The sequence below is a fragment of the Parus major genome, chromosome 5 (assembly GCF_001522545.3).
Source record: "Parus major isolate Abel chromosome 5, Parus_major1.1, whole genome shotgun sequence".
NCBI classification, from domain to species: Eukaryota; Metazoa; Chordata; class Aves; order Passeriformes; family Paridae; genus Parus; species Parus major.
Genome location: NC_031774.1, coordinates 50,143,444 through 50,167,475, shown reverse-complemented (window position 1 = coordinate 50,167,475; position 24,032 = coordinate 50,143,444). Strand labels below are relative to the sequence as shown.

General features: G+C 42.1%; 1 protein-coding gene across 7 annotated transcripts in view; it reads right to left on the bottom strand.

The window, feature by feature from the left end:
• EVL (Enah/Vasp-like) overlaps positions 1 to 24,032 on the bottom strand; it is a 117,792-nt gene that overhangs the window by 61,378 nt on the left and 32,382 nt on the right. For 4 of the 7 annotated variants that reach the window (XM_019007007.1, XM_019007009.1, XM_019007008.1 and 1 more), the window contains exons 1-3: positions 16,152 to 16,219; positions 8,095 to 8,263; positions 442 to 619 (exon numbers count right to left, since the gene is read on the bottom strand). In XM_019007007.1, coding sequence (XP_018862552.1) covers positions 442 to 619; positions 8,095 to 8,263; positions 16,152 to 16,204 — 400 coding nt within the window. In that variant the 5' untranslated portion in view covers positions 16,205 to 16,219. Of the gene's footprint in view, positions 1 to 441; positions 620 to 8,094; positions 8,264 to 15,546; positions 15,698 to 16,151; positions 16,220 to 24,032 lie in introns of those variants that run through there. The other 3 variants (XM_015630894.3, XM_015630892.3, XM_015630893.3) reach the window with 2 other exon arrangements.

The following is a 24,032-nucleotide window of genomic DNA, read 5'->3' as shown; positions in this document are numbered from 1 at the left end:
TATTCAATAACCAAGCTGCCACACACTCCTCTTTTGCAAGGAGCCAACAGCTGAAGCTGGCCCAGCACAGTGGAAATGCCACCTCTGAGTCCTGTCCTGTAAGGTTTTGCTTATTTTACTCTAGCTTCTGTTTACTTCAAGTTTATTCTTTATGTAGAACAGCACATACACAGATCCACATAAATCAGTGGGGCTACCTGCCTGCTGAGGCATTCCCAAATAGCTATTGATTTCCTATGGTGAGTTAAGGCACCATGAAAAATGAGCAGAAAGGGAAATAAAATCTGAACATGTGCAATTCATGCCACAGCAAACGCTGATCTAAAGGCTAAGGTTTTTTATTATAATGTGTTTTATAATGGCATAATATCCAATACCACTGCACTAGGTGATTGGTAACAAGCATTTTAAAATGTCAGAGATTAACAGAGATTAATTTACCTCCATCTTGTGAGTTCATGATGTTCAGAGCAAACAGCATTGCATTGGAGAACGTGGTAGCCTCTTCTTTGCTTGCAAAATTCAAGCCGTAGACCTGCCGTGCGTCGCGCCATTGATGAAAGGTAGGTGTTGCTTGATTGTACTTCAGTCCTTTCACAATTGAGTAATTAATCACTACCTGTGATTTGAAACACAGGGGTAAGGGTTAACAACAGCTGTGTTCTCAGTGGGAAAAACCCCACCCATCCCTTGTGTGAAGGTTACCTAAATGGGTGGAGGCAGTTCCTATGGCAGTTCCTACGTGGCTGCATGCTAAGGCAGTGTTTGTTTCTGTGACAGAAGACCCACATCTGGGGCTGAGATTTACAACAGTTCAGTTCAGCCTCGGGGACTTGCAAGCCAGTTTTGCAAAATCTATTACCTGCTCTTGTTTTCTACAGCACCTCCACAGGATGCAGCTGTGCAGATGCTGCAAACAGCTGTCAGGAGCCAGGGGCAGCAGCTGTTTCCATCTTTTGGAGGATGATCATGCACAATTGTTAGGAAAAGAGCCAGACAGAGCTCTTGGCACTAACCTTGTCCTATAGCACATGAATGTTTGACTCATTGCACCAGTTTGGCTTTCTTTCTCCCATGTGTCTGATCACCTCCAGCTCCCTGTGCTTAGACTTTGTCAAACCCAGACAGCCGTTCCTCTCCCCACCTCTCCCTTGCTGTATGTGTGGTGGTTTCCAGGTAAGGGGAGACTGCATTCAATTTCTCTTGAAACTTAATCTGTTAAATACAAAGCCCTGTTTATCCCTGGGCAGGGCACTGGGACGCCCAGCTACACAGTACAGCTGGGGTCCAGACAGAAACCTCCAATGCTAAAAGTGTAAGCTGCTCTAGCTAAGGGTGGAGAGGCAGGAGTGTCCACTGCACCACTCTGTACACAGAATTTATGTAAGAGGTGGATGCCACATACCACCTACCAATACATTTTTTTGCAGTCTGGCCAGCACTTTGGAAAGTTTTCTGTTAACATTATGATTGAACTAAAAAGCTTCAGTGTATTTAATTAGTCCAACAATATTTTTGGTAGATGACTGGCAATTCTTAATTATATGGGCAGATTTTTAAAACTAATTTCAATGATTAATGACACCTAGCTCTGAGGTTTAAATTTTCAATGGATTGCCAGTTTTAACTGGCAGAGAAACATTAGATGAGCACGTAATAAGGAACAAATTGTTTTACACACATTAGTATTTTTGAAAGATAACCTTGTCTCATTGATATAGTTAACAGATGTCTTGAAACTTTACTATATTTTACTATACTTTAATATATTGTATATATTAATATACAAAAAATTATGGAAACCAGCTATGGAAGCCACTAGTCCCCTAGATGATTACAGATATACTCTTATTTCTAAGGATGCATTTACTTACTGAGCCAGCATTAGAAAGTGATGTAGGAGACAGTCTTTGAATACTTGGTCTAGCTTTAGGCACAAATACGATAGTCCAGCTGTTGTACTCAAACCAGTATCATCACCAAGGTTCCATGAAAATGCATTGAGAAGCAATCAGACCTACACTGTTTTTTTTAACACATTTCATTGAGAAATTCCTGACCTGTGAGCCAAAGGAAGATGCAACCCTACACTGGGTATGCAGGCTCACAAGCATTAATCAGTCCCCTGGAAATGGGAACTGCATCACCAATATGCTGCGTGGGAAGACACCCACGACAATCAGAATGAAGTGGAAACTGGTCACAGAACTTCCTCTTGTATTTGGCAGCTTGGATAGCCTTTTCTCCTTGAGAAACTGTGACATCACCCCCATTCTTCTACTGAGCATTGGGAGATCCTGTACCAATGTTGCTCACACTCAAAGAGTCTCTTGAGCATCAAGTACGTTCATGCCTGGATTTCTAAACCAACAGTTTTAACATGGACCAATTTTCAAGTTTTCCAACCATTTTTGAGTAGACTAACCAAGGGAAGGCATAGACAGTACCTTTGAGGAAAAGTTTAGAAAGATGGTGAGTTTCTACCAGGCTTTCAAAGTGAGTGTTTCTCACCTACTAACAGAAGCCTCTGTTTCAAAGGATACCACTATCAAAGCCCAAAGATCACCAGAGAGTACAGCAGTGCAGCTATATAATGAAAGGCAGGAATCGTTAAACATATGCCAAAAATTGTTTCATGGAAGTCAGGTAAACTGTTCAAAACCTGCTTCCAAGGAACTCCAAGGATCTGCTTGGTTCTGAGGGTTAGATCCCTTTAATTGAATAAAGACAGAATTTGAATGGTGACCTTCAGTAATCATCAGGATGCCACACATGTAATACCTTGCCTTGAAACTCAAATCATAGAATTTATTGAGAAATGAATCACTGGGAAATGAAACTTAAAAATAGCCAGAGTTTCATTTTTATCTCCTTTGGCTCGTGTTTATAGAAAATGGAAAAAAAGAGGAGGGGATCTCCTGCTGTTGTTAAGAATGAGTGCACAAAGGTGTCTTGCACAGATGGTGTAGACACTCTGCAAGGCACATGATGATAATTAAGTGCTTCAGAGCAGTAATCAAAATAAAGAAGGTCTCCCTGTTTGAAGCATAGGGGTTTTTTACAAGTGCTTCTAAGGGATCTGTACTCTAAACCTTCGTGTGTCAGTAAGAGAGCACATCTGCCAGGCTGAGCAGACCAAGAGTTCATCTTTTAATCTTCAGTTGCAGTCTACAACAGGTGAATTGGAGAAGCTCTCACTGGAAATCTTGAAGAAATAAATCATGGATTTGTCCATGGCAAACAATTCTTCCTATAACTCTTCCCCTAGAATTTCACTTTAAAGGTGAAACATGACATTTTATATGACACTTTTTCTTTTCAACCCTCTTTTAGTATTTTATAGCCTGAAAGAGTGTAGTCTTACCAATATATCTTACTGATATAAATGTCTGTGTTGTTTTGAAGCCTGTTAAATTCTGTATTTCAGTGATCTCATATGGCAAGGAGTTTCACAGACCAGCCATGCATAGCATTATGTTGACACGTTTCAATGTTCCCATCACTATAATGTTAAAAAAAAATAAATATTTGCTTCACATCTACCCAGTACTCTCCTTCACCCTTTCACCTCAGTTTCAGGTGTAGGCTCTCTGGGACCAACAGGGAATTTTAGAATCTCAAAAAAAGATTTTTGAAAGCTCAAAACCAGGAAGCCCTTCCTTTTGACTGCAGGGCTGTGAGCTGTGAGCAGTGACGATGGTGGTGGCTGATGGGACTCACGGGAATGGGGCTAGAAGGGATGGAGTGGGCTTCAGGGCAACACCTGAGGTGTAAACACAGCCAGAATCACGGCAAGAGTTCCCACACAAGCCAATACTCTTGCTTATTGAACAAGACAATTGCTTGTTTCTGCATGAAATGGTTCAGCAGCTTGGGCTGCCAGTGCTCAGGCTCATCTCTCAGGGAGCAGCCAAGACTGCTAAAACAATAAGGATATAAAAACTGCTACAGCTGAGATCACACTCTACTTCTGTAGGCAGGCCCAGACCTGATGAACTTCTAGTAAGTTACAACAGTGATTAATTGGTTCTTTATTTTCAAGAACTTTAGTTAGCTTATATCTCAAGAATCCTGTCCCTGTTTCAGTTTTGGATTGGGTTCACACATAAAATGTCTCACGTTCCCCAAGGCCCTGTTTCTGCATTCACTTCTCAGCCACGTGAACACACCAGCCCCTCAGGTGTGATTCACCTTTAAGTTGCACCCTCCTCCCTGCCTGTTTATTCAGCATGTGCCTTTGAGATCATGCTGAACTGACATCACTGGATGTAAAGTCCTAATTTTAAAACTCAGTTTGATGAGGACTCTGGAATGGGGAGCTACTGCTTCTTGGCTTTGTGAACTCCTTGCATGGTGACTGAAGCTCACACATGTCACCTTTACAACAGGCCAGGTGACAACAACAGCTGGCAAGTTGCAACAGGGGTGTAAAAACTGCAGCTGTTGGCTTCAAGAATCACAGAATCATAGAATGTTAAGGTTGGAAAAGACCTCAATGAACATCAAGTCCAACATGAAATATTTCCGCAAGGAAACATCAAATCTCATGACACTAACTGATTGTAGCACTGATCTGGCCTTAGCTTCAAACCAGTTCTGGTCTCTGTGGCGACTTCAAAGCTTCAAGACTGCACTTGTGGTTTTCTGAAGGCTCAGGCCAGCATGAACCTGTGCAAGGCTGTGCTTTGTGCAGAGCACAAAGGGGAGTTCGGGTACCGCTGGTCTGTAACGCAGCACCGCCGCCACACGCGGCGAGCACCTCGCCCAGTGTCCTGGGGTGACTTCATGATACTGCTATCCCCAGCCATATGGTTTATGTTATATATTAAGTTCTGCACCTTTAAGACTGGCTCTGAGAGCAAAAAAGGGAGAAGAAGCGCGCAGTTTGTGTTAAGGAAAAACATCACTCCCACACATCCCGCTCCTGGACTGTGGTGTCTGCAGCACGGACAGACAGCGGGACAGAGCTTCTCTCTGGCTTTTAGTTAGTTTTAGCTAGTTGAGGCAGAGGAGTTCCCTGGACCTTTTTCTTCTTTTTTTTCTGGATCTGTGCAAACCTGCTTTGGACTAAAAAACACCCAGCCAAACCCCAGGAGCTCACGCCTGTGACCCCCAGGGTCTGGGCCTCGGCACCATCCAGTGCAGGAGGGACTGATAAGAACCTGAGCGAGCTGAGCTACACCACATGAAAAGGACTTTTCTTCCTAGATTTGCCATCCCATCAAACAGTGAGAGGTTTTATTGTTTAATGTTATTCAATTTCTGTTAAATAAACAACTTTTTCCACTTCTCTCCAAAGAATTTTTTTTTCCCTGGACCAGTTGAAGGGAGGGGTCATTGGAATTTTTTCCCTGGGGAAACCCCCATTTGGAGTTTTTCTCCCAAATTTGCCCTAAACTAGGACACCCAGACACAGAGAGGGAATGAGACCTGGGGGCCACTTCCTGGGGGAGGAATGATGCTCCAGTACTGTACAAACCACAGTTGTCGCTGGTGAACTTTGCAGACACTGTCAGCTAGAGAAGGAGATAAGGTGATAAGGAGATAAGGTAAGCAGAACGAGAATACAGTGTCAAAAGCTACAGCACATGCACCATAAAAGGGATAGAAAAAAAGGCAGCTAGACAGAGACAAGGAGTCTGCAGAAGAAGATATGTGGAAAATGAAAAAGAAGATGAAAATTAAAGAGAGATATTATTAGAGGTGTAATATAAACCAGCAAAATCAAAAGAAATAAAGTCAGACAGGGATGAAGCCATGAAGATTACTCTAGTCTGTACCTTGACAAACTGTATGTAAGAAAACTTCAAATTGTTCCTCCATGTTATTGTCATATTACATATTTTAAACTAGTTTCTCAACTCTTCAAAAATCTACGTCGCTTCATCAGCTTCATCATTTGCCAAATCACATTTAGCTGAAGATTGGTCCTTTTCAGATAAATATGTCTTTTCTGGAAAATCAACAGCTTTACTAAAGCCTCAATTTCAGTGAGACTTAACAGAAACTGAGAGCAAGCATGTAATGGCTTGACCAGAGAATTATTTTAACTGAAATTCATTTTTATTCTCTTTAAATGCAAATACTTAGCAAGCTTAGCAAGCTGATGATTCCATGTGAGACCCATATAAAATACATTAAATTCTGAATATTGAGACTTTCAGAATGTTCCTTTGAATACTGCTATGATACACTGTCTTGATTTTATTCATAACACTGGATTTTTGCAGTCATATTTAAGGGGAACACTTTGTTTCAGGCAGTTTTAGGCAGCTAAGGTAAGTGACTATACTTTCTGGTTTTTTGAAAGAGGATTCTTAGTCCTTTAACTCTGAATAAATATATTCTTCTACCTGTTTCCTTCTGAACTGAGATGATTTTTAGATATCATGTAGCATCTTCATAAGTTGGAACATTTGCAAGCAGATTAAATATTACAGTTAATGCAAAGCATGTTCAAAGTGCAGCTTAAGATTTGACTTTTTAATATGAACTATTCTTTAAACTGCATACTCTGATAAGACAGACCTCTGGTACTTTGTCTCCCTTACATATATACATATTGACTTTACGACTTCTGCTTCTTTTACACCAGCTATTCAGTCCCATCTTAGATTGCAGTAACATGAAAATCATTTTCATTCACCTGCTGGCTATGTAAAATAAAGAACTAGCATGGCCTGCGACAAAGCAGTACTAGCTTTCATAACTGACTAAGAAGACATTGTGTTTCATTTATTTTTGAAAATATTTTCTATTTCTGAATGGAACTGCTTTCATATATTGCCTTTGCTCTTCAGAGAAGGATAAAAACCATTGCAAGACTTTTGGCAGATGTTTCACAAGTGCACTGCAAGGACTTGAAAACCAGAGTGTTCAAAACCTGCCTATTTTTGTTTTGCTTTACCTTTTTCAGAATGATGTCTCTGTATATGCACGGTGTAACAAAAGTCATTACCACCTCCAGTAAGCAACCTGAGTAACTTTTCCAGTTGGCTCAAGCATCTTTACAGCTGTCAGCTGAGGATCATCAGCATTTCCACACACAGATCAGTCCATGCAACATTTGTGGCAGCTGAGAGAGGTGGTGGTACCCTGGCTGCTGCTCTCTGGGTTGGCCTGAGCTGGCTCAGCTTGGCTGGATTTGCCCTGCCCCTGCCAATCTCACCCCAGCAGCAGTGCTCCCCTCACCTTCCCAGGAGGCAACACCACTCCTGAGCCAACAGGCAACCACTGGCCCACTGTCCTGATCCTTGTGCCACGCAGAGGGCTCCAGGTGGGCACCAGAGGTGGGCAGGCTGGGCTGCCACTGCCATCCAGCCTCATGCCAGCACACACAGGGGGAGCCCTCAACTCTGAAATTCCTGCTCGAAAATGCAGGCATTCCACCACTTCTCCACTCAAGCAAACTTTTGTTTGGGGTCTCATTGTGACACTCGGTTAGGGAGCTCTGATGGCATGTGCTGCCCAGCACACCACAAACCAGGCTGCCAGAGCCACGCCGTTCAGCCCTGGGCTGAGCATTGTGCTTTGGTGGCCAACGGGGGTCTGATCCCAGTTCTGATAATATAAATCCCATATTATTCCTTTAATACCCAAGGAGGTTCTAAAAATTAGTCTGCTGTAAATCAGATCACAGTGTGCACCTAGGATTTTGATGTGAATCACAAGGAACTAATTGCTTATCACAGCAATGTAACAACCACACTTCGTGGGACAGCGATGCAGAACAATTGATTTTTATTTCTATTTTTAATTTTGTACTAAAAACAAATAAAAAGTAATTTTGGGGGAGCTGAGAGCAAAACCTGCAGAGTGAATAAGACTCATTTCACAAGAAAAAGTTGCAAGGGGTAAGGGGAGGAATAACATTTAAATCTCTTTGGCATCTACCAAATGTTCTTTTTTGAAATAAGTGATAACAACTTATGATACATTGTGTGTGCAAAAAATTATAGAAAACCTAAATCACTGGAGTATAAACAGACTAGCAGGCACCATGCAGAGAGCAGGAAATGTTGCATTAGGTATAGAACTGAGGTTACCAAATGAGATCAAAGGTTAATACACAGGAAACTTGATATAGTTACTCACTTGTTGATCCTGCAGTTTAACTCCAACTACCCTGAAGGTGTTTGTGGCCGTGTTGTGGTATATATTGATTCTGCTGAATCCCTGCTGTCCAGGTTTGATTGGCACCCATTTCTTACTGGTATCGTCATAGACCATAACTGAAGCTCGGGCTTGGCAAATACTCTGTTCACTGGGGAGAAAAACAAAAACATCAGGAAAGAAAACAGTGAATTTGCTGCTTATTGCTTATTACTTAAAATGTCTAAAGGAAAAAAAAATAAAACTATCAGTAGTACTTTCAACATATGTTTTATAAGAGATCTGCTAATCCTTTGAATGCGATCTGTTAAATTAAAGCTGACATGTTATGTGTTCAGAGACTTAAAAAGCCTCCTGTATGCTGCTGTTTCGAGGCAATAATCTATTTTATATAAAACATTAAGCCCTGAGAAATAACCTGCATCACATAAACATTATGAAAACTGTCCAACAGTATGAATGCTCTATTTATTTTATGTATCCATTGGCAACCGACACCTTTTGCATTTGCATGAAAACCTACCAATATTTTATAGCTTGCTGACGAAACAAACGTGACACCCACAGCTGAGTTATACATTTAAACTGGAAGCAAGCAGACCTTGAACCAAAAGCCATGTTAGGTAAACTGAAGAAATCAATTAAGTTAATCCAGCTGACGCCTAATACCCAGACCCACTGACGCACTTGGAAGTCCCAGAATACTCGGGGCAAAACACACAGGAATGCTTTTTCCTTCGTCCTAGCAGCTAAGGAAGTGGGGAAGGGGAATCCACTAATGTGGATGCATGCCAGCTTTAAAGTACATAACCCCTATTTTGTATAGTGTAAATAACTGTTTTTCTACTTTAGAGTCACAGAAATTCCTTACTACATCACCTCTTGTTTATTAGTCATATCCTGACTAATATACATATAGAGAATCATAATAAAACACACCCTTCAATGGCAATAAATGCCACTGGCAAATGCTGTGACATGTCAATACAGGTCAGAATTTCAGTTCCACTCTCCTGACTTCCCAGACACTTTTCTTAGAGGAAATACAAGTTGAAGAAAAAAAAGAGTCCTGCAAATTTTGGAGATTTGAGGTCTTTAAATGTAGCAGGGATTTTTCAACAAGCAAATAGTGCACCTTATGGTGCATTTATAATTCAGTTAGTTCATCTAAATTAAACTCTTGAGATCTGTGTCCTGCAAAAACTTTAAGTTCATGACTGTCCTGTTAACTTTAGCCCAATGTATAGGTAAATATACCTCCCTTCCCCAGCCCAAGCCATATTAAATAATTTTCCACAATGCAATAGCAAGTGGTTAATCCGCTTTGCACACAAATCCTTTTCCTCCCTGTTTGGGTTTGCCTCCCTAGCACACACACACACACACACACACACACACACACACACACACACACACAAATAAAGAAGCTTCTGGGTGATGCTAAACCATGCTGCTGCACTACAACTGTGCCAAATTACAAATTGTAAATTCTCACAACTGCTGTACACCCAAACCTGCCTGACCCCATTGCTGTCATTGTTTTAATGAAAGGGAGCACGTTACTTCAATTATGAAGAGGATCTGGGTTGACTACAGCAGCAATATCTTTTTTGATTTGTGAGTCTCAAAAAAGATTTCCAAGGCAGATGTATCCCCCGTGGTACACTAAAGCCTACTGACTCTGGCTTGTTTTGTCAGTCACTTTGCACAGCCTCCAGGTAGCCCACAGACCTCCTCCAGGCTGTGGGTAAGAGCCTGGAAAGTCCCCACAGCATTTATAGAGGGAGCAATGATGCCAGCAGATATCTCTATAAAGAACAAGATAGGAAAATCCAGAGTAAATTGTATTTTTATTATGTATCATAGAAACAGCTAAATTCTGCTACCAGAGCAATATATTCAGATCAGAAGGACTAACCATTATTTTATTTATATTGTTCAGAATTCATACAGTCCAGCTCATACACCAGTTGCTATTGCTTTGTGAGATACCTGGAGAACAGCTGTGCCTTTGCTGATGTACTTACCCAGCAAACACCTCTCCCTCCTGTTTTTTAAGGTAAGCTAATGCCTTGTGGCAGCTCCTCCATATCTGACACGAGCAGCTGAGGGATTTGAGCTCCTTCCAGCCTGCCTAATCCTCCAACTGCTGCAAGAGCTGCAGCCTGGCAGCAGTGGCAGCATTGCCTGCATCCTCCAGACCTGCTGGGGAACACTCAGTCTGCCTTGGGTGCACAGACAGAATGGGACAGAAACATACCAGCAAAACAGCAGGTTTGCCTTTGTCATATGGAAGTGGAAAGGCTAAAAAAGTTCCCCAGTGCAGTCTCAGGGATGGATGGTGCCTTTGCTACCAGGTGTCTTGTACCACCTCCAGCTCCAGGGGTGGGGGGAGCATCAGGTGCCCAGGGCACAGCAAACTCCTGCCCAGGGAGTCGGGGGCTCCAGGAAAACGTTCCTGGGAGAGTCACACTCAGCCAGTGCAACACCACAGCCTTCTCCTCAAGCCTTGCCAAGCACTACATGTCCTGCTGTACACTCAAGTAAGCAAGAGCACATCACTGTCTCCATTTCAGATGAATTTTGGGATCCACTATTACCACGAGCTGCTAAATTAGTCAAAATTAATTAAATTATCCTTACTTACAACAAGGAGACTACACCTAACCATCAAGACACGAGGGCCATAACACAGCATTACTCACAGTGCCATACCCAGATCCCAGTAGATAGGGAAACTTTGCCTTCAGGCGTTGCTGCCACCAAAATTGGCTGCAAAGGACCTGCTACTGTCCTGTGGCTGAAACACAGACTCCAGGAGCAATGTTTGATGCACGACAACCAATTGTTACTGTGACAGAAAGCAACAACACATCAAGCTGAATCCCTGCTCCCCTGCAGTCAATGGAAGTTTTTTATCATTCATTTAAATGGAAACAGGATTGAGCCTGTTATCTGGCCTCCAGTGAAATAACAGACAGGAACATAAAACAGCACACGAGGGGAATCCTTTCCTGCAAAGCACTTCATCAATCTTTCAACATCCAAAATGCCTCCAGGGACCCATTGCTAGCTTTCTGTCTCACCCTAAATGGAGGTGTAACTCTTTATCCTGAAGACTTTCTACTCTTCCTATGCATAAAAGGCACAACTGCCCCGCTGCTGCTTTAAGAGGCTTCTTCTCTAAAAACAGCCCAGAAAATGTTCACGTTATAAAGCTCACTGAGAATCTCTGTGTTACTCTCTGTACATTACTTTAAACACAGTCCAAGCACCAGTGGTTTCACAAAGGTCCAGCAAAATTACAGAATTACACAGAAATTACTGTGGAAGTTGGTAGTGGAGGACCCATGGATAGAGAAAAGTCCTCATGCTTCACTCTGCCTGGCTCAGTGAGTTATCCAAATATATGAGCAAAAAGCTCAGGCTGGAACCACAAAAGAATAAACAGGAATAAACAGGAAAAAGAGAGCAAACCATAATGTTTGGAGGAGAGTCTGGCTCTGAAGGGTCTCTAAGGCTTTTCCCTCTCGTTCCAGACTGTGGAAAAGTCGAGTGGCCAAGCTGCACTGTGCTCCTTCACTGACCTGCTTTCTCTACTTACACAGTTATCCTCTTATGAATAAAACTTTTGCAGAGCTTGGTACTGAGTGACTGAGCCACCTCTGACCAGCAGCCCCGTGCAGAGCCTGCCATGGCACAGGGTTACCCCAGTCCTACCCTGGACACCCTGTCCAGCACCAAACCTCCCAGGGGTCACACCTCGGGGGCAATGGGAGAGCTTTAAAATGCTTTCTCTCACAGCCAGGACAAGGTCATACAGCTTTTGGCTTTTTGTGAGCAAATCATACTCACAAAAGGTGTGACAAATATGCACAACCATCTAACTTTGGGACCAAACATCCAGTTCTCTGGGCTTTACTCCAGCATGCCAGGTGGACCTGGACACTTCCACTATCCTTCATATTTACACACACAACTGTGTCCTTGGGACAGACATTCCCTTAGCATAAACTCTGAAAGCTCCCTGATAAGAAATCAAGATCTCATGCTTTGAACCTATTATGGATTGCCCTTCAAAGATGCTCTTTTCTGGTAGTCATAGAAAAGACAAACAGCTGTTTATACAAACATTTACCTTATTTTTCATTTCCAGCTCCCATACATCCCCCCTCAGTATTTGTATTATTAGTAATTAGAACTTATTTTAGACTGATCTAATCACTATTATTGGCGTGAGAAATTGTTGATATTACTTAGCCCCAGGCTTGCCTTACTTGAGAACGAAATCTCAGCCCAGAGAATGTGAGAGATAACACACAAGTCATTTATTTAGCACATCTTATTCTACTTGTCCACTGAGTCTGCCGCAGGAAATCACACTTGTGTGGTTAAATGTGACATGCAAGAAATTGCTGGTGCTGATTTAAGAAGCTGACAGAATACTCTCAATGTCAGCTTAAACAGCTAATGTAAATCCAAAATCCTGTATACAGATGTGTGATCTGTACAGTACAGATCTGTGTTAACCTCAGAATTAGCAAGCTACAAGTCATGTTCCTGCAGCACTTTAAAGTGTAGTTCTAACACTAATATACTAATTTGCTAAACATTTTAATAGCTTTCACTTTAATAAATATAATGACTGGGATGCAGGGAAAGTGTTTCAGTAGCAGCCTGAAACAATGGACATTTCTCTCTGACACCGGATTTAGAGAACAAAAAGCCTGAGAGACCCTCTGAACACAAGACAATCAGGTGATTTGGGCTTACATAGAGACCACAGCTGAGATCTGAGCTCATTGCAAATAAAGCTGCTGTAGTGCAGTGGCTCTCCAGCCTTCCCAGAGATTCACCACCAGCTCTGCCCATGACCCCACTTCTCCTTGGGAGCCTCATTTCTCCAGCACAATGTCAGTCGTACTTGTGACTCCTTCTGGGACCCCCTGTTTCAAAGCCCACTTCCCTCTACAACCAAAGTTGCAGCACAGCCAGTGTCACCATCGTTCACCTTTGTCCCAGAGCCCTGAAGAACTTCCTCAAGCAATGCAGCAAGACCTCATGGTGAAAATACAGCATTTAGCCACTTGACCACACCAAAGGCAGCCCCATGGGGGTTTTATATCCAGAAAGGTGCTTTTAATCCTCAGTGACATGCAGATGCTTGACTATTTTATAGCAGATATTTAAACGGTAGAAGTCACACTCTCATATATAATATATTTGAACACCAGAAGTCACACTCTCATATATAATAATGACTGCTTCCAGTTGTTTTCTGAGCTCCATTTCCTGGCATTCCCTGAAAAACCAACCCATGGACCCAGTGGTCAGAAGTTGCCAGTTTGCACTCTCTCCTGGTTGCCTGCCTGTGCAGAGAGACCTACCCAACAGTGTTGCCCTTGCTCCAGTCAGCCTGAAGTGAAGCCCAGTTCCCAGAGAAACTGCTATTTTTTGGTCTCCTGCTCAGGCTTGCACACTCACATTGCAGATCTTTTGTCTGCACTGCCAGCAGGAGATGAGCCTTTTGCACTGAGCAATGGCCATCACCTTTCTCCACTGTTAAACTCTAAACAGTTCAATATTAAATAGTTACAAGAAAATAGTAAAAATACAAAGCCTCCCTCATGAGCAGCTCTCAAAAGGACTGACGCTGTTAAATAAAGTCATGACACACCTGCAAGACAAATACATATTTTACAGAGCAGGAAATGGAAATACTGGTACTTACAGTGCTATCAAGAGTAAGATGAACACCAGTTCACCTCCATAAGGAACAATATCCAAAAGTTACTGTTAGAAATAAGACATTAATTTTGAACTCTCCCTTACTACACTGGCATACCCAGTGGGAACTGCCTTGTCCAGTATCTGCTGCAGATACCCACAGCAGACATATCAGCTGGACACCAGAGAAGAGACAGAGATGAGGCACCCAGGTAGCACACTGAGCCAGGACTTTGGCAGATGAGTTGCTAAATTTGGGAACACACACACAATCCTGACATGACCTTCTGTTCACCTCTCAATCCTCTTGAGCATGGGGAAAGTGAGTAGAAATACAAAAAATTACACAGTATGCAAAACACCACTGGAGCAGAACAGATATTTCACCTGGGTCTGATTGTCAGTCCCAAACAGCTCAGTCCTCAGCACTGCCAGGTCTGTGGAGAGCCCTGACCTCCCCATGCCCGCCACGGCACTTAAACAGCACATCTGCCAATCAGTGGAGATTCGGGGCCAGCAGAGAGGCCACAGATTGATGCCCTTGTAAGCCAGCACATCTGCTTAGTTTATGTTGCTGAGATTTTTAAACCATGCAGTGTTGTTAATTTTAACCCATCCCTCTTCTGGTAGGTTTTGCAAACTGAAGTGTAAGAATTGAAATGACTCTAAGGGGAACTCCAGTTATCAGCATCTCAACTCAGCATGTTGAGAATTGTTTAAAGAGATCTGCTTTGCAAAAGGCCCTTCACTGAGGAAGTGGTGTGATTAAGGGAAGTGCCACTGCTGCTGGGCATTGCTGCCAGACCATGCTCCAGGAAACTTTTCCTTCCAAGTTCCAACAACTCACTCCTAATGGAGTCTCCTAATGGAGGAACTTCACTGCTCCATTAATGCTTTGAATCATGAAAAATTTCTTTCTGTGAGGTGTGGTTCACTTTCAGATTTTATATACCACCTTGAAGACACACTTTGGGAATTCCTAAATGTAAATATCATGCTTAGAAGTTCCTAAAAATGAGTCAAGTAAATGGCCTGGAGAAACACCAGGAACTCAATTAGACAAAAACAGTAAAAAAATAACTCGACTGGATTAGATTGCTATTAATATAAACTAGTTCCCTTCCCCCTTAAATTACAGAAATAAAAACAAGAAGTACCTAATCGTGTAATATATGAATTATGCAAAACCCAAAACTGAACTGTCAAATGAAAATACATGACTGAAGGCTCTCACTCATGGGCCAACCATATCTGTGTTTCAGGAGAACAATTCATTAAATAAAGGCTTTGAAAGATCATAATCATAACTAATGAACAGGAAAGGCAGACTCGTAAGTGAATAGAGGAAATCAACATAAAGATCTTTCATGAAAGCTGGCGTTACTTTGCCTTGGTTTCCCTTCAATCCCAGAGGAAATGTAAATAAACCTGTGACAATTCCCTTTGAGCTGATGGAGGCAGATCAGGAATGAAGAAACGCTCGCTTCATCAAGTCAGCTTCTCCCCCACTGCCAGGGGATGCATATTAATATAGCATTGCCATGAAAGCTTAATTACCATTTTATACAACTATAAATTATCCTACCAGCCCATAACCAAAACACAAACCTTCTGTGTTTATCACCATACATGTTCCCCTTCACATCCAGCCACATTAATTCTGGTCAACAAACTCCCTGCCAACAGGCACAATCCCCAGATACTTACGTGCCTGCCATGGAGGAGGACCTGGTCAGGCAATCCCACAGAGGTACACGCTCAAAGCCAGCACCTGTGCTCAAATCCAAATAGTCTATTTCACCTGAGCAGAAGACAAATTTGGCAGGGAGACAAGCCAAGAGTCCCTATGAAAGCATATAACCAAAACAGGAAAGGGAAGCGCTATTGAGAGAGCAGGAGGGCAGGAAGTAACACTTATACAGCAGGGGCGGGGAAGAGACTTTAAAGAAGAAATGTATTATTTCTTATAGCTGCTTTACTCAGCAGAAGTACAAACAATATAGATTAAGATTTAGATGTGCTGTTTTTGCCTCATTGGAGGAATGGATATTAAAACTTTTCACACATTTTCTCAAGGCACAGGTTCACTGTCCAAGAAAAAGCAAAAGCAAATAAAGCTCAGAGTCAGAAAAAAAATATTGCTGTTATCCATTTATGGCACAGGTGTTTACACAGCGCAGAACAAAACCCAGGGGCCCCAGTGGTACCGAGGGCCCTGCACCGCCTGGCAGCCAACCTGACATCCTGCTGAGCTCCAGCTCCAGCCCAAAACTCTAACTGGCACGGCACAGTGCAAATTTTATCTCTCTCACCTGCTTAGATGCCTTCTGCACATCTGTCCAACTTGACCTGGAGCAGAGGACATGGGGTACAGACACAAGGTAACTTCCCAAAGCACCCCACAAACTGCAGAGCTTCTCAGCTCTTGAGGAACTGCTGGAAACACAGTCAGAAGCCATTATTTGACCATGGAGGCACACAGACTTTCTCTGGGAGTCAGCACCACAGGCTCTGAAGTCTCCACTAATGAGAACAAAACCTGCAGAGCTCTGAGGAGACCAGGCCTCAGGAGATCACACGATTCCTGACGTCCTTGCAGTGCTTTCACAGTGCAACACACATTTTAAAACCTTGGATCCCTGTTTAATATAGCAAAAAGAGAGATGTGTAAGAAATAGGCTGAATTTGGCAAGGCACACCAGCCACACAAACCCTTCAGCGCAGTCTCTGCTGTGGAGCAAGGGCTGCAAATGCCACTCCACCTAAGCAGGGGAGCTGAGTGCTTTTCACCCTCACTGTTTTTCCTGTTGAGAGATTACTTTCATGGTCCAACTGAAAGACCTACAGAAACTGCTGCTGCAATGGCACCTAGTGAAAACAAGGGTGTCAAAATCTGGCTGCTCTCACAGTTGGTAACACATCGCCTGTTCAGCTGCTGCTTCCGGTTCCTCTGCAGAAAATATCTGTATGACTGAAGTGTTTCAGTTTTCTAATGGGGGGAGTTTAAAAGCCAACAAGAATGAAAGTTCTCACTGACATTTAAGCACAGCTTTTTCTGTAGTGCCTGTTTTTTGGGTTTTTTTTTTTTTCATTTTTTCTGTTTAATGAAGAATTTTCTTATCGCTTTCCTGACATCACATCTTTCTGCTTTGAGATCTGTGTGGATGTTGGGCACTACCTTGTTTCATTCAAATAAATCCTGCTTTTCATTAATTTAATTTAAATTAATTAATTTAAAATTCAACATTATTTGGGGTCAGTTCCTCTGCATAGCTAACACACTGCTTAGACTATAATTGTAGTGTTAGTGCAAGCAGTACTTTACTGCATGTATTAGAACAGAACTTTACCTGAAAAATGCATCTCCAGGTAAGTATGGACACAAATCACTAATGGCCCTGATCAGCCATACTGGCTCCACTGTTCTAGACAGAAGGGTACAGGAAGATGGACTAAGCAAAGATCTGAGGAGCCCTTTTATTTCTCTGATGTCATGTGTCTGAGATGGATATTGGTCACTGATCTGGGGGGAAGGGGACAGCACTTACGAGATAAAACAGTTTCCCTGTTAAACCAAGCAGATATTATTCTCCTTACATGCAAATATCATCTGCAGTAATATCAGCTAGAAAACCCTGGTTTTAAATATTTGGTTCTCCTGAACAAACACCTTTGATCACACCTGGAAACCCCAGCCTCCCCACTCCTGCTAGCACCATGCATGCTGAAAGCACAGCAAAGAACAAGTCACTACTGATACATCCAATGTCACCCCAGGAAATAGTGACAGTGAGCAGGACAAAGCCCAGGGCTGCCTTTCCATGCCCCTGTCATAAGCCAAATTAATTTCATTAAGCACCACAGCATACATTCCAGCAGAAGTGCCTCTAATCACCTCTTTGCATTGCTAAAATGCCTCCATGGCCCCGGACTAGAAAGGGAGCACTTAGAAGGACACAGCACTCTGTGACAAATGACACATAAGACCGAGTAGCTGACTTCTATCCAGTCCTCACAAAGAACCATATGCTGGATAAACAGATTATTTCAGTCATGTGTTGAGATCTGTGGGAGCAGATCAGGATTCCTAAACACAGAAGCGAGGCTTTAGTTGCAATTAAGTGAATATTCCCATAGGTTTCCAAGGAGCATGTCTGCTGGCCATATACTCAGCTTTCATGTTCCAAAGACTCTCAAGTCTTGTATTTGCTTTCTTTTGGAGAGTTTCATTGACAGATGAATCGTGATTTGCATAAGACAATAATGTTACATATTTTCAATCCTTAGAGCTATAGGCTGAGCCAGAAAGGTGAGTGCCTCAGCCTCAAAATGACTCATCTCCAAACACAAAACCCAGGCTATTTTTAAGAATGAAATGAAGCACTGTAGAATGTGTTGCTTATACTATTTAAAAAATAAGAATCACAATCATAATATAAAACTGCACCCACCTAAGAGTTATTTGAAGGTAGACATGATTAAAATATTTTTTTCTTAATAAGCATGTTTCAGACCTTCCAAATAACTATTTATACTTCTATATCTGTTGGGTTTCGTTCTGTGTTATCCTCAAAAGGCATCATGTTATATTGCATAAATTTCAAAATTTGCATAAGGCAAGTCTTTCATTTAACGACTTTGTGATTAAGAAATCTGGAAGTTCCCACTGAAATGGTGCACTCAAATTTCATAAACTACAAGACAGTTTCATGAATATATGCACAAATGATATGCAACAGCATATAAAATATGCAGTTATATATTCAGATTTGTAAATCTAATTTCACAGCTGTTAATAGTCCTTGAATGTAAGACATTTCCTCATACACTGAGATTTGCAACTGTTAAACATGCTGATGAGGCAAAAAAAATTCCTTGTCCTCAGAAAGTTTAACCCTGTATGTTAACGTATGCTCTTGCTCTCCCAAATCTCTTTATTTTCCATGCTCCCCACTCATTTGAAAAGAGCAAGAGAGAAAGCAGACAGAAGAATAAAATATACTTATCTACTATGAGAAGAGTTAAAAATGCGCAGTGAGGTGAGGTGCCAGCTGCCACTTTGACAACAAAATAATTGATCCTGCACTGAGCATATTTTACAATTTAGTCTTTTTGGGGATATAAATTTAGGATGCAATCCCATCACTGCTGAGGTCCAAGGAAGTCTTTCCCTGCACTTAAGAGGAACTAGGTTTAGCCCTTTGTATAGATCCATTCAGGTAGCGATAAATAAACATGCAGCAGGAAAAGAAATCTTTTAAAGGCCATGAGTTCTGCAGGATTTGGGAAGCCCTATTTTTTTCCTTCTGGGAAGCCCCTGGCTCTCAAGTCATGCAGTGCCCTTTGCTAAGATGATTTCATCTCACCCTCACTCCGCAGGGGGAACAGCCAGGACTCACCTGCTTCCAAGGGGATGTTTTGGCTGATGCAAACAGCTTAGGTATTGCCTTAAGGAAATAACTGTATTGCAAAGAATTAACTCCATGGCTGCCTTCAATTTTCCTCTCTATAAACTGTGATGAGCAGTGGGCAGCAAGCCCAGACCCCACGGTAAGCAGCATGGAACAAGTTATAGACCATATGGAGAGAAATAAACTGCCACTTCATACACAGGGTATCTATAATGCTATTTTTGCTTGAGTCAGCTAATTGCACATCCGCAAATCAGCACATTTATAACAAATGGAGCATTATGATATCATGGGGAATCTATTTAATATGATCAAAGTCTGCCAGGAAAAGTTCCTCTGAAATGATGAAAGTACTTAAGAGTCCTGAGTGCCGGGGACATTTTGCAGTCCTTATTAAACAAACATTTCCACATTGTTTCATGGCAGCTGGTGGTACCAAGGGCTGTAACTTCTAAGGCTCCATGTCAGGAGTCTTACTGCAGCCACCAGCATGGGCATCTCCCTGCTGAAAGCAGAAGGCACCTCTGTACCTATAGCTAGCTCCAGCCACACCACCCACACCTGCTCCAGCAGCAAAGAACAGCGACTGTTCCCACCTCAGCTGAGGCACACCATCTCCTTTCTTACCCAGAAGCTGGGATTTACAGTGTTGCAAACCCTCTTGCGTACTTCAGATTTTAAGGGGGGTACTTAGCTTTTCAATATAACCTTTTTTTATGTTAAAGCTTGGCAATGCCCTTGATCTAAAGAACCATTAGACATGCTCTGAGTGTAAATATAAACTCACTTGAGGTATCAGCTGAAAAACATTCTCATATTTATGTCACCAAGCATATGCTATCCCCCAACATTGCTCCACAGCTGATGTATTTTCACCTTCAGCTTGCATTTTTCCTTAAACTTTAGTAAACATGATGAGTGGTTTTAGCAGCTGTAGGCAGCGGTTATTTCAACTGTCTACATTACATTTTTTGTAGCTCTTGATTTATGGGGTGGTCAATGTAAATTCCTGGGGTTTGTATTTGAAACAAGAAATACCAAATTCACAGTAGTCCTGAAGGAAGACTAGGAGCTTTTCACTCAAAACCAGCACTGCCTCAGTTCTGGTACCTACCTCAGCTATTTAATGCTACCCACTGTTAAGAAATGCAATTCAAGCATCATGTTTTACTGAACAGATAAGTTACTTGTATCATGAGACACCTCCATCCCATCTTGTGGGCACCATAAGCCTGTGGAAGGGTTTCTGTCACAAGACTTTCAGAGGCACATGGGTGGGTGAGGTACAGACTAGCAGGTGTGAAAACAAGGAGAGGTTTTCTGACGTAAGGGATGCTGGAGTAAAGAGAAGGCATAAAAACACAGCTCAAGAGACTGGATGGGAACCAGCTGACCAAAAACCCATCAGAAATCACACATACTTGTTTTTATCACTTGCAGTTCTCTAAAGGCATGTGCCTGTCTTCAGGTCATATCATATTTGATATTCATAGGGAAAGCACTTTTCAAGACAGCAACTCCATCTCTAAAAGTAAGGGATGTGCAGGCTCCAGAAGGCAAGGTTGACACCAAGATGAAGAATGCCTGGCCTTGTTTCTGATATTTACATTTCTTGGAATAGGACAGCTTGGAAACAACAGCTGACTTATAGGCACAGGGACACTTCACCTTGCAGAAGGATCCCTGAATGTGGAATGGGTGCAGTCAGCAGTTTCTCCTGCCAACTCACCACACCTTTCACTGCCATGTAACACAACGTGGTGCACACATGCAGGGAAACTCTCTCCTGTATCAACTGTAAAGCATCCATATTCCTTCCGCATTTTTTCATGTCTTACAATAATCCCTTAGAGCATTTAACAGGACACTGAGGTCGTTCTGCATTAATCAATACTTGCTTTATCCTTACTGAAGTTGGTGGTAAAATTCCTATTAGCAATTAGCCATTCCAGCTGCAGCAGAAACTTATCTTTTATATCATCTGTGTCATCAGTCAGACAGTAGAACAAGGTAAATTTTACTGGTGTGTTGAAGTCCAATCTTAAATCCAGTGTTTGCAATGATGGACAATGAATGTGGCCCCGATATTTACAGATACACTTTAGCTGGGAAGAATAACAAATCCTTACTGGGCCCAAACAACAAGCTGCACAACTGAGTCATAGTGTCAATTTGGATTAAGTATCTTCCTTCTGATAAAAAGTGAGCATTGCAGATCCGACTGTTTGTAATGTTCCATCATGGAAAAGGTGAAACCCTCTTCAAGGTGGGGATAAAAAGACACCAGATGCTAATAAACTCTGCTAAAAAATCTGTATTATTTGTGGCAATCAATGTGGGAGGATGTCTCCTAAATTTCACAAAAGTATTTTTCAGATTATTTTAGTAAAAATAAACCAAATGACACCAGATTGAATCCCTCTCCATCCACTTGGTGAGTGTCATAAACCATCCTCTGTCAAACTAGGCTGACACTTCTGAATCTCCTGGTCAGCTACTGGGAAGGTGGTAGGGAGAAGGAAGAGGATGGGCAGACAGAGGTGAAGCAACTGCTTAAACCTTAATTTCTTCGGAGAGCAAACTAAAGACAGCTTGGTAGGGAGGGTCTCCCAAAGAATCGCTGCTCACCTCCACTGAAACCCTCACCAGATTGTCCATCTGATGACCACCAAACCCTCCACAATGGCATGCACAGCTCCTTTCAAAATCAGCATCAGACTTACAGACTTTTTCCAAAAATACAACTTTCCAGTTGTCTGGCATTTTTTTCACTGTCTAAAACATGTAGGGGTTTTGTCAGCACTTCAGACTTGTCAAAAGGTAGCCCTTCCATCCAAAGTTTAACATAAATGTTTAGTCCTTGAGCCATTACACAGAGTGGGAATGTTAACAGCCTCTGTGTCAACACATGCTTTTCATAACAATGCCCTGGGTTTATTATAAGAGAACTGAAACCTTTCAAACTGTCTTTTTGCATTGCTGATACAATGTTTTGGGGAAAAAAATAAAAAGATAAATTAAAATCACTCACAAGTCAACAAATTACAGAAAGGACACAAGAGAAAGGATACAGAGAATGGGGAAATTTCAGTAGTAACTCAGCTCCCCTCTTCTTTTAATGGCTTTCTGAACCTTCTACAGCTCCACCATCTCCCAGGAACACAAATTCAAGACTCAGGTAAGGTCATGGAGGATTTCTAGGGAGTAAGGTAACACCTGCAGTGCATCTTCCACTGAGCCAGTGTGAAGGCAGCCCAGCCTCAACAGTAATGCTAACAACCACAGCCAAGTGGGATCAAAAGGCAAATCCCTCTTTCAAGTGCATCAAACATTATTCTCAGCCCCAACAAGAACATAGAAAGCAGCATTCAAAACCATGTTTTGATTAAATTGTTAATTGAAAAAACCCAAAACAACACAAGAGTTTTGAAAGATTTAATAAATTGCCATAATTTGGATGTCTTGCCCTACATCATACCCTGGCTTCTCTCCAGGCCACGAAGGGCTTATCAAAATCAAAACCGATACAGAACCTTTCAGTCAGTTCACAGCAAGATCCCTCACAGTGAACTTTATAACTGGTGTGTCATCAGCTGAGCAATGCTGCAGTGTTATTTGGTCTGCTGAAAACAACTCCCCAAAGCACAAACAGAACAGAAACCAGGTAAAGCTCCCAATTGTCTCTCAGGCTGCACTCAGTTTGGGCAGTTGCAGCTTAGTGGATAAAGCACTGACCTCTGAGAGCCCCAGTCAAATCCAGCTCATGTTCCCATGAAGGGCACTGGAACTGGGTTAGGGAGCATAAGCTTTAAAGAACCATTTTCCTCAGAACTGACTGCACTTTTTGCCATGAACCTTTCTTCTTCAGTGTTTCTGCCTTTGTTGCCTCTCTCATCTCTTTCTGCTTGGGCTAACTGGCTTCTAACACCAAGACCATGGTCCCAATTCACTTGGTAATACAACCACAGCTGGAAATCAGACCATGGATTCAGGGAACACTCCCCTGAAATACATGATAAGTGAAAACAGAACTTCCCTTCCTCACTCTGATGGTATGGTGACCTACACAGGGAATGGTTTCCAGCTCCCAGATTGGTGTTACATAGCTAGTGGGCTCTGCATCATTTGCCTGGTTTTCTATCCCTCTACATATCTTTTCTGGATAGAGGTGTTTTGCTCTTTAGTACTTGTCCCACCTGCTCCAGAATAAGAGAAAAGGGAAACTAGAATAAAGCAAGAGCTATGAACTGGTGTGCCAGCACAGCCAGATGCCTCATTCTTCTGTCTTTCACTTCCACTGCCAATTAGAGTTAGGTTCACACCATTTTAAAACTGAGAATAAGAATAAAACATGCTGATAAAGAGGTTTTTTATATCTTGCTTTCTCTGCAGGCTCTCTTGGTCTGTGCCATGCCTGAGGCACTGAGCACACTGTTGCCATGCTCAGTGCCCAGCTCTGATCAGAGTCTCAAGGCACTGCAGTTTTCAATAGAACCCCTCCAGAAAATAGGCAGAATACTTTTCACTGAGTAGCATGCACATCCACACTCACCAAATGGCTCTGGCACCCAACACTCTCTGCTGCACACTTGCTTTGTTAGCAGGTGTTGGGTCAACTAAAAAGCCTCTGGATGAGCATAAGGTTCAGAAAAGACAGGGGCTTGTTGCAAATTCCATGTTACTGCTGTGATTCTATTCTATTCTATTCTATTCTATTCTATTCTATTCTATTCTATTCTATTCTATTCTATTCTATTCTATTCTATTCTATTCTATTCTATT